This window comes from Limulus polyphemus, unplaced genomic scaffold (genome assembly GCF_000517525.1).
Source record: "Limulus polyphemus unplaced genomic scaffold, Limulus_polyphemus-2.1.2 Scaffold493, whole genome shotgun sequence".
In the NCBI taxonomy this organism is placed as follows: Eukaryota; Metazoa; Arthropoda; class Merostomata; order Xiphosura; family Limulidae; genus Limulus; species Limulus polyphemus.
In genome coordinates this window covers 330,912-343,141 of record NW_013666103.1, presented here as the reverse complement: position 1 = coordinate 343,141, position 12,230 = coordinate 330,912, and the positions used below count along the sequence as shown (strand labels likewise).

General features: G+C 30.5%; 1 protein-coding gene across 2 annotated transcripts in view; it reads right to left on the bottom strand.

The window, feature by feature from the left end:
• LOC106458613 (structural maintenance of chromosomes flexible hinge domain-containing protein 1-like) overlaps positions 1-12,230 on the bottom strand; it is a 94,280-nt gene that overhangs the window by 34,572 nt on the left and 47,478 nt on the right. For both annotated transcript variants that reach the window (XM_013918136.2, XM_022384887.1), the window contains exons 29-37: positions 12,152-12,230; positions 10,948-11,106; positions 10,180-10,305; positions 8,838-8,920; positions 8,297-8,502; positions 7,061-7,176; positions 4,010-4,071; positions 2,737-2,821; positions 652-783 (exon numbers count right to left, since the gene is read on the bottom strand). In XM_013918136.2, coding sequence (XP_013773590.1) covers positions 652-783; positions 2,737-2,821; positions 4,010-4,071; positions 7,061-7,176; positions 8,297-8,502; positions 8,838-8,920; positions 10,180-10,305; positions 10,948-11,106; positions 12,152-12,230 — 1,048 coding nt within the window. The remainder of the gene's footprint in view (positions 1-651; positions 784-2,736; positions 2,822-4,009; positions 4,072-7,060; positions 7,177-8,296; positions 8,503-8,837; positions 8,921-10,179; positions 10,306-10,947; positions 11,107-12,151) is intronic.

The following is a 12,230-nucleotide window of genomic DNA, read 5'->3' as shown; positions in this document are numbered from 1 at the left end:
GATTTTTTCTGCACAAAAGACTTGTGATGTTTACTGAAAGCTTGCCAAATTTCGTGAAGATACCCAAATTAAATCATATTGCGATGTAATGATAAAATAGTATCACGGCTTCACGATACTTGTATCGTATCACCACATCTATAATCAGGATGTAGCTTATGCCCTCTTTCTTATGACTATAGAATTCCTAGCAAGTAATTTAGTCAATATTAATTATGGCTGGAGACGGCTTGAATGGGTAATGAAGAAAAACTTTAATATAAGTTTAACATAACAGCAAATGTATAACGTTTCGACAAGGTTTTGTCAATATTAGAGGGTAATCAAACTGCACTGCTTGTCACTGAAACATGTTTTGATTTACAGAAACCAATAATAGTAATTTCTTTGCTTTTTATAATAAATAACTTATTTGTTAATTTTCTGGATACATGAGAAATAAGGTTAATTGACATACATAGACAGAGAGAGAAAAAAGATGTTATTTTGCCTTCTGAAGAATGGTAATGGCTAAGAATATAAAATAATCAATCCTGTTTGTAATTACTATGATTTTTACCCTTTCAGTTTAGTTTCAATAAAACGTTATAATGTTTTTACTCATAGTGGACTTGGTTACTTTTTATCCTGATCCTTAGACTGCATACTTACTCTTAGTTCTAACACAAGGTGCTTCACTACAAGCCTAGAGTTAGGCTTTTGTGTATTGGTCACAGTTGGTATGCCTGGATCTTCTCGAGGGACAAGTTTTACTGGAAGACCAGGTGGTACAACAATTGGAATCTGGAAAATTTAATTCCCAAAATACAGGAATAAACCAAAATTCAATCAAAATTCTCACAGAAAGCTCTGTTCAAGAATGTTTATGTTCTAATTTGTTTGTTGTTAGACTCAAGGCTACACAAACATTATAGACTCTCAGGATTACCACTGAGCCACAGGAGTAGGTGGGGGAGTTTATATTTTAAGAAATGAATAGTTACGAAATGCAGCAAGCAAGTACAGAAATGAAAGTGTTCCCATTACAAAAGTCAAAAATTATTTAAATGAAATATACCTAAAATAAAAGTGGATAAAAAATACTTTTATTTTATACCAGTTAAAAGTGAAAACTTTTGATTTTATATAAATATATGATTATTTATAATAAATAACATTAAATAAATGCTTTCTATTGTAAACATTTGGAACATAGTTCATCTTTAGTTAGATAGGAATGTTAGAGCTTCCTTCTGTAAGATTATCAACAATAGTGAGTTGTACAGAATAACAACTTCAAACATGTCAATGTTATTTCTGAATATTACTAAGTGCATTAAGATATATTTCTTACACTCTGTTCTAACAAATGTAACTTTCATTATTCTAGCCACTAAGCAAACTTATTGAACAATGATTCAAAGCTATTAATTTCACAGAGTAAAAACATTTCTCCTGACCCACAGCAACATTAAATATGAAGATGTGCCAATATGACTGAACATGGCAAACACAACTTGATGATGTGCTACTATAACTGTAGTATAAAAATGAATTAAATTTTTTTCTTACATAAACTTGAATAGATATGAAATGATACATACTACAGTTTTTTTAGTTTATATTTCAATATTTAAAAGTATTATTGATATATAAGCCAAATTTCTATCTAATAAACATTTATGTCATTTTGGAAAATACTGTTAACGGTGTAAAGATAGTTAAGCACTACATTGACTTTAGTTTCACTAGTATCTAACTGACAGTTACAGTACTCCCCAGTTTTTCCCTGATGATGACATTAACCCTTCCAGCTCAGTGCAAAATAGTACCAATTCTGCATTTGCTTCTTTGTTTTTGACCGTCACGTTATAATGCCCCGACGGCTGAAAGGGCAAGCATGTTTGGTGGGATGGGGATTCGAACCCGTGACACTCAGATTGCGAGTTGAGTGCCCTAACCACCTGGCCATGCTGGGCCATTCTGCAATTGCATTCATAAAAATTAATAACTCATATATGTGATCATACCTGAAACACTGACTGACTCTTCAGATATAAAGTATGATATTGACTGAAAATTTTTGAACCTTAATTTATTTTATCAAATTTATAATTTTTAATGAAATAAAAATAAAAAACAGCATAACATAATTATATAATATATACTATATCATTACACAACATGACTATAATCAACGACCTGGTTTTCAGGTTTTAGACATATTTATTAGCAATAATAAAAATCAAATTATCTTTTCAAATTATGTGACATAAAAATAAGCAAAAAAAACGTATAAACACCAAATATTTCAGCTATGTTTCATATACTGTCATATTGAAAATGGAATTTTAAATATTTTCACTTTCTAATTAAAAATAATATGGGAGGAAATAAAAAAACAAAATTAGAGTTAGCTAATTGGATTTCGTTATTTTTATTGTTACTTTACCAAAAAATATGTTCATAACATTTATGTAAAGATAAAATTTTAGCTACGGTAAGTTTGTTTTGTAAGTGAGTTAAGATAGGTAATTAGAATTTTTAAAAACTTAATGTTGTAATATGCTCCTGTGACAAACATCATAAGAAAGGGGTTAAATTATAAATTGAAATACAGCAAAGTTCATGAGGCTAAACAAATGATGAACTACATTACTACTAACAAAATGTGAAAAGTTCTTGCAGAAACAGATCCTATACACATAAATATGATCATATGTCTTGTAAAAGATTAAACATTAACATTCTACTTACAACTTGACTCGCTAGAACGTTAGAACCTCCATCATAGATGAACTGTAAACTGTACGAATCTGCAACTTTGGGAACCAATTTATTTCTGAAATTTTGGAAACCAAAATTACCGTATGAAACTTAATCCATTTTTTTTAACAATTACCATAGCAATCAAGAACAACATCTACTTCCAGATAACAGCCTGTTAAATTTTCTATTATTTTACACGACATAAAATATGTTTCTCTGTGCATGTATAAATTTCAAATCAAGTTAACTAAAAAGGCCATTATTATATCAGTCCACCTCAACCCAAGCCTATTGCCAGAGCTTTGATGGCTTTGGTGCAAATAAAAATTTGGGAGTCTTTCAACAATTATCTGAATAAATTAATTTCACATTTATTTAATTTTATGTCTAATCAAAACCTAGAACTGTAGTTGCTAAATGACATAATACTCATGAATTTATGCTATTATTAGTTAAACGTCACAAACTCTTCAGACTAATGTTTACTGTTCTACGAGGGTTTCTTTACAAAACACACTACACTCAGTTATAAGTTATTTCTACCTTGGAGATAAGTTTTAGAAGATATATAATTATGAAATTCTTTAGTTACCAATACTAAATACTAACACAATACTGGGTTATTTACAATGAATTTAATCAATAACAAAAATATAAATATATAAAATTATAGAACATATATGACAATTAGGAACATAAAAATGTCTGAAGAGCAAACAATTGTGAATTCTTTATGTAAAAAGAACTTTAATGCCACTGATGTTAGGATAAAAACAAGGTGAAAAAAGCAAGCATTTTGAAAACACGTTATTCTATACAATATTTTTTATTAATTCTAAGAATTGAAGTTGTCATATTAAGCTAAAAAAAAAAGAGACAAATTACAAAAGAACTCAGAACTATGTGATTTACTGTCAGCAAGAGATACACGTTAATAAACAATCAACTCAGTATTGCAAGAAATGCCTCAAACAGTAATTATAATAGTAACTATTTTGTACGACTGATACACTATTAAGAAGTGAAAAACCAAGCTTCAACAAGCCTACAAAACATTTCTATGGTTTGGGTCAATTTTTTTTTTAGATCTGATCAACCTCAAAACTATTCGTATTACTAAGAATTCATTATAAACTTAGTTTAGTATCTTTGTTTCTTTCAAATATCTTAAATAACTGAGGGAAGTAAAATTAGTGTCATATACAATTGCAACAGATGAGCTACAAAAAGCTTTAATTAAACACAACGAATTTTCACTTACCTAAAATAAAACATCCCAGGATCATCCTGTGGGCTAGGATCAGATGGCATGAGTGTAACTGGCTATATATATACACAAAGAAAATATAGTTATATGCATTGAAACTCACACACACAGAAAAGCACTCTAATTATTAGCCATCAAAATATAATGCAATTTACATGATAAATGAATAGATATATAATTGATACTTGAAACCATCAGTACTTGGTTAAACTCCATAACTACAGAATTGAGGAAAAAAAACAAAGACAACATCATTTATCAATTAACAACCATGGTTTCATCTCTAAAGGTAAAACCATGGTTGTTGATAAATGAAGTATTTGTGAAACGTAAGTTGTTTGTTTTCCTCAATTATGAATATACATACATATATATATATATATACAAAGAATTGTTTAGAATATTAATAGCAAATAATGCTTTTCTTACATCTAATTGTTATGATCTGAAAATATTCAATTCTTACTTAATAATAATTCTTTATAAGTAGGTAAAAATACTCTAAAGTAATGCTCCTCAAACTTCTTTTTCTGTTCGCAGAGCACCTGAATATTTATTCATCTTGAAAGACCACAGTGGAATCAATACATTATACCGCCTCTTCCTTTCCTTAATTATGCAACCTTCCCAGGACCACTTCAATGGAAGCAGAAGACCACAGACTGAGAACCAATACTCTAACGATCCACTTATATTTCACAAACTGTGTCCTGTCATATCCCAAGATCACTAATACATGTTTACTGTGGTATTATAAAGTAACATGATACATATTTCCTTAACATTGAGTAAACCATGTTTCTCTGCCTGAAAATGTTTATGAAACATTGTACGAGTTGTCTTTGAAATGTTTTCCAGAATAAAAGCACGTAATCTTTCCTTCTTTTTAACATTCAAATCTGTATTTTTAGACTTGTTTACTTTGCGTTTCTCTGTCTTCTATCTAAATGTTGGTGAGTAAAAAGCACTGTCTAAAATTTGCAGGATAGATACATGATAAAGAAGATAGAAGTTAAAATTCAACTGGTTACCAACATGAAGAAATTTTACAAGCATATGAAAGACAATAGTGTCTAGCATGCTTCACATCCACTTGAGGTGAGTCATGTTTATGTTGTTTTCTGAAACTAAAACAAGTATTTTTTCCACCATCTTTTTAGATCTTTTTTTTCAGAATTGGTATTTTTACATGAAACAGGAATTAATATGTACAGAATAACCAAGTGTGCATAGGATTGGTCCACTGGGCAGACCCCATATTGAAGAAGGAATTTTGATTATAATACTAAATATAGTAAGTGTATCTATTTGAATTGTGGCAAGCTTTTTAGTAAAATGTACAAGTCTGTTGTACACAAAAAATCAGGTGTGTTACAATAGTATTTGTACTCAAGATATGTCTGCAAATTGATAACATCGGTCTGACTCTCACAAGTCAAAAGAGCAAGTTGAAGTTTATGTGAAGAATAAAAACACTTTTATCCATTTTTCACTTTGCATTTTAATAACCTCTAAAACCTCCACAATACATATGTACAGTTTTTTAAACATTCCTCTATACTGTTCCAGGTATTTACTCTCCTCTATCACAAACTATCACTAAATCAGTAACGTAAGGTAAAATGAATGGTTGATAACTCTGACATGAAATACATAATATACCATTTTCAATGGTACTTTGTAAAGGGTTGTGGCATACGCACTTTGACCTTCAGTCGTGCACACAGGATTAATGTAGTATGTGTATTTGGTCACACAGGATCATGTTTCAGAAAATATACATATTTGACTGCATTATGATACACGATCTAACTACGGCTCAGTGATGACTTTGACTGTTTGTCTGTATAAGACACACAAAGATATAGTGAGGTAATTAGTTCTCCAACTAATAACCTGTCAACTCTTGGAAAGTATAAGCATAAGAACACACAATTAAAATCCCTGTTTGTAGCAACATAACAACTATACTTTAGTGTTTGCTACTTGTTTTAACAAGAAGAAATTTAATTTTTAGATTTCATTTCCCTATTTTTTTAATTTAGAGACATCAACAGAAATTAAAAAGTGTATAACAACTGTCTACCCATCATGTGATGAAGGGTTAAGATGCCAGTAGATTGTACAGATCTAATCAATGGAGGTTATTAAATAACACTAAATCCAATAATCTCTATGGCCACATAGTGAGGAAGAACCAGACTTTAATTCAAATAGTCATGAAGATAAGAACCTGTTTTTAGCCAGCAATCGCTTGCTCTATAGTATTTTAATTTCTTATGTTTTTAATGCTTTCTTCAAGTTTTTTGGTCCTATTTCTTCATTTGTTCAAAAGTTCAATATATCTCAACCTAGAATTACATATAAAATGTATAATTCAATACCAAGCTATATGGAATATACAAGTGAGGAAAGCTCAGTGAGAGCTTTCCCTTAACAAACAATGCACTGGTGGTCTGAGTTTTTTGAGTGTTTAAATATTTTGAAAACATTACATCTGATGAATGACTAAGATTATTTTCATCATACTGATAACTACACAGAATTTTTATCATATAAAGTAATTTTAAAACAAACCCCATTAATATCAGTACACGAAAACTGCTTAAAAGTGTTTTACTTAATCTAGATATTACTCTTTCGTAATGATAAGTGTAAAATGTACAACAGTAAAATATCTACAATGTTCAGATTCTCCCTAATATTTAATAATGGGTAAAAAATCTGATGAAAATGTTGACACGAGACTTTAATCACTGCAACAAAAATATAGAGCAGAAGTTCTTCAGTTTGAACCCCACAACTAAACTATTTATGATACTCATGCAAGCAATGTCTTTAATGTGTTTATATATGGAAACTTTTCGGTGCCATTTCAGTCCGTACAGATGCACACCTATATCACAGTAAAAACAAAAAATGTGATATAAGAAATAGATAAAGCTCACTTGGACTTCATTTAAACACTACACAACAAATTACAAATGAAACTCCACTGAAAATAATATTTTTTTATGTGTGGAATTAAGCTAAAAAATAGCTTGCCTTAACAGGTGATTTTCCACGGGTCTTTCTTGTTTGCCAAAGCTTCATACAGATTTGAGATGCTTTCCCGGGCATATAGATACCGCCATCTTCTGTTATCAGATGAACTGAAAACACTGTAAGATTACAAGTATGTTAAACATGATACAGAAAATGTCTAAAGCTGTAAATTCTGACACCATGTATGAATAGTGTACAATTCTGAAAATTCTCCTAACAAATAAATCACAAACTTTCCTATGTATGTATTGTTACAGTTATGTTAGTGGATTTTAAAGCTATGAGATTCGGTTTAATTCAAGTGGCTGTAATGTACAGTTTCATTTTGATATCAAAAACTGACAAAATATGTTTCTGGGGAAATCTTATTTAATATTGACAAGCTATTTGAAAAAGACACATTCTCATTAACAAGCATCAAACATCAAGGTTCACCACACAAGAAAAATTGATGGAATGGTAGTGGGTACAAATTATTCATTTGTTTTGTTTATGGCAAAGCTAGTAAAGCTACCTGTTGCCATTCCCAATTTTGAACTGTTGATGAAGAAGAAAGCAACCAATTTTGAGATCTGTGAATTTCCAATAAAAAGGATAATCCATAGGGTCCCCAAAAGTGTTTGTTTTAAGAGTAAATAAAACCAAAATTAAGAGTAACAAATATTTTTATTTCTTGCTTTTGAAGTTCATATGTCATGCTGTGTTGTAACCTACAGAGTGCACAATTCTTCTCATGATTCGTGGCATGCACACATTTTGCTGATGTCACGACACAACAAACTGCAATGTTAAGCATCACTTATGTGATATCATTTTAGTGTTCACTGACTGACAGACAACACACTACTGTATAGTGGTGTAAGTGTTTAAAACAGGTGATTCCTCCAGGTGGCCTTTGGGCCCATTTTTGGGAATATAACACTTTCTTTCAAAAATATGTACACGCAAGAGAAAACATGAATGTTTTTCTGAATACTTATAAACGTAACTCTTAGCGTGCCTAGTGGTAACTTCTTGTGTCAGAATAATTCATTACAATATTAATCTGCATTTTGTGCTGATAAAGTTATTACAGTAGACATGAATATTTTGAAAATTAGATCTAGTAATGGCACTATGCCACAAACTTGGAAATTCCAAGCCAAAAAAAAATTTCTTTAATTTGCTAAATAAAGTTATCAATGTGGAAATAAATATTTTGAAAACCAGATCTAGGTTTAGATCTATGGCACAAACCTGGAAATTCCATTCCAGGAACAAGTTCTTTACTTTGGTCGTAGTCCACTTTTATCTCTACAGGCTTCAATAAGTTACAAGGCATGTGAATCTTTAATAATGGGCCAGTGATTGGTACACGCCCACAGGAACCCTTTGCGCAGATTGAGAAAACTCCACGGCATTTCTGTGAGCACTGAGAAAGGGGGCACTTTCCTGGCTTCTGACTGTTCAAAACAAGTCTTCAATATATTTATCATCATTTAGTGCACTTATTATATTTATTCTTCAATAATTTCTTATCTTTCTTTGTAAACACATTTAATTTTTTCTCAAGCAAACTTTACTTTTCATAGTATGATCATCAAAACTAAACTCTGGAAAATAAATATTCTTTAAAATTGTACAAAACAGCAAGGATTTGCATGACTAGACATTTATGTAAAAAACAGACTCAACTATACAATACTTATGAAAAAGAACTTTATTTTTATTCAGCATTGGAAACTTTTTGCAAAGTTTATCATGAACATTTAGATTCATATCCACACATTTATCTCACCTTCCACGAACTGCAACTGTAAGTATACCAAAGTCTGCTTGTCCATTTTTATCAGTTTTTTGTACAGTTGTTGTTGGAGTGATCTACAAAAGCAGGAAAAAAAAAATCCTTTTTTCTTTTGCCTTTTGTGGAAAATCTCTAAATCTTGAATTTATACTCTAACACTGAAATATCTGCGAAATATCAACAAGTTGTGAAATTTAACATTTGTATTTTTCAGAGTCTAATAACGGGAAACACGTGTAAAACTATTTCTATTTTCATAATTATTCTGCTAAGAGTCAACAAAAAGTAGAGACATTCAAACATCTGAGAATGTTTTATCACAACAACAGTTCTTTTAATAACTCTGTTACTGTTTGTTTGTAATTAAGCACAAAGCTACACAATGGGCTATCTGTGCTCTGCCCACCATGGGCATCAAAACCCAGACACTGGGGGGAGGGGGGGGGGGGGGGCTGCCAGGGGGGGGGGGGGGCTCTGTTACTGAAAGAGATTATCTGGAAACACTTTCCTTGCAATTTCCTTTACTGAATAAAATCTCTAAGTGCTACAAAAATCTATTGCTTTGCTTTTCTTATAACAAAAACATAAGACCAAATTATCATCATCCACATCAGTTGTTTGCTTGTTTTAGAAATTCATGCAAAGCTATTCAAGTGATATCTGAGCTACACAGCTCTGATTTTAAATCAATAAACTAGATGGAAAGCAATTTGTTAAAAGCACCCACTGCCAACTCGTGGCTTACTTTCATTAAATAATGGGATCTGACCATAAATCTTAGAGTGTACCCCTTGGGCATGCCCCGAAATGTAGAGTACATTTTTAAGGCAATGGGATGAGAACCATGCACTCCAACATGATAACCAACTGGCCCTCACATCAGAAAATCTTTAAAAACTGTTAATCAAAGCTTGGAGATATTTCCAATTTTTTCAATTCAGAATAAAATTTTTAAATTTTAATTTGGTTTACATAAGTAAATTTCTACACTATTCACTGACAGACAACTTGCAAATAAAGAACCATTGTGAGAATGTGATTGAACCTATAGCCAAACAATTCACTTTCTTTGTATATCACTCAGTAGAAGGCTTAAATTTTGAAATACTTACATATTAAACACAGATGAAATATATCAAAGCAAACTGCAGAAAAGCTTCAAGTTTGTTTGTTTTAGAGCAAAGCCATATTGGATGATTTGTTATGTCAATCACTGGAAATCAAACCCCAGATTTTAACACTGTAAGTCCGTAAACTTACCACTATCCCACTGGGGAACAAGAAGCTTCAAGCATACCATATTTTAATTTTTGTCACAAAAGAAATGTCTATAAACCTTTAAATCCGTATCCAACCCAAGCATAATTTTTACATTTTCTTCTGGAGTGGGATTTCCACAGGAATCACAGAGCTGAACCACAAACTTACTCGGAAGTCTTGAGTCATTATAAACAATGTAAATCTATAAAAAAAATAAACATTACAGGAATAAAACATAAATTCATGGTATATTTGTATACTTTTGATATTTATAAACTGAGACAAAATATACAGATTTAATTATCATAAACTTAGCATAGCAAATGTAATTTATTTCTGAAATTAATCATTCCAGCGGAAATTATTTTTAATTCTTTTTTTTTACTAATCATCTTCTTTAAGTTAGACAGATTTCAAAATTAATCTCTTTAGCAAAAAAATATTTTTGACATTATTTTATTTCTGTTAAACATCTTTATCTTCTTTGAAAGAATCAAATCAGAGTTTAAACTGAAGCGTTATTATGAAGTTAAATAGATACTCATAGTTCAAGATTCTATACTTGAAACAATTATTTACATGAATAAATATACTTATATAAAATTAGTATATTAATAAAACAGGATTTTCATCAGAAGTAATATATAAAAATATTTTTTTAAGATATGAAAATAAAGCAGATTTTATTGTTATTAAGTAATTAAAATTTTTGCAACTAATTTCCAGCATTTTACAATTAAACTTCTTTAATAAAATAAAAGAGTAATAGTTTTAGAAAACCTAAAAGCTTATTTTAAAATTTACCAATTAACTGTATGTTCTAGTTCACTAAAAGTTTACCTACCTGACTTGTATCAAACCCTGGATATATAATCTTTGCTGGGGGTCCAGCAACAATTTCCAGTCGAAAGTAGTCTTTAAGATTGTTCCACTGTACACACACTTCACGACTACCAAGCTGTCCATCAGAAAACTTCAACCCTTTGAAAACAAAGCCACCAGACTGAAACAAACAAAAACATGCATAAAATTAAATAACTAGTATTATATTTGATATCACTAACAGATGAAAGTTAACAAGGGACTCAAAGATTTTGAATAAGATTAAAACGCTTTAATTGACAAAACTAGCAGAGACCCGCAAAACATTTCCGGCCAAATTAGTATCTTTATCGTAACAGTACTTCTTTAAATATAACATTTCTAGCACAATACAAACGAATTGTAATTATAGAAAATTAAATGTGTAAATACACCTGTATATAGGCCGTACTTTATGAAACTTTAACTTATGTTAGGCCTAAGTTTGATAAAGAGATAATTAACCCCGTAACCTTTGAATTTTTTTTTTTACTTTAGTTTAGTTAGGACTAAACTTTACTGTACTTAAAACAATCTATAAATAAACTTATAATGTTATTCTAGGACCTAACATGAAACTTTTTTTAAAATGTTGATAAGTTTTTAATATTCTGTTGTACAAAATGGTTAGTAAAGTATATTTACATTCCCCATTTGTTGTTACTTCTTGTTTCATACAGCAATTGTAGCAACTTGATCACTGAGCTTTGCAGCTCTCTGACGCAGGCAGACTGTTTGTCGTCGAGTTAATAATGCACATGCGCGGTTTTTCTTGGGGAAACATTCTAACTACGCATGCTTATGTGGAAGGTTCTTGGTCAGAAAGCGTATTGGTCGAACATACAAACAAGCAGAATAGTATAGATTTTAATATAATTTTAACTACTTTTTTTCGTAGTTCAAAACAAAAGCTATATTTATACTAACATAGTAATAACAATGAAATGAATGCCTCTGAATGTTATTACTCATATAATATTCACAACATAATTTTTTAAAACATACCTTCCATACTTCATTCTCACTAACCTTAACTATAGTTTTAAAATATTTTACGTACTTGTACCAATATATTATATTATATCTTTACACAGGGTATATACAAAATAAACACAAAGGACATAAATCAATACAAACATTTCTATCTCTAAACCAGTTCCTATGAGATCATTTACAATACATATTACCTGCCCAAGAGCTTTTTCTAATGAGCTGTAATCAAGCCCTTCAGCTGTGATGGCCAAGGTGGCAAGAGACTTGAAAGGT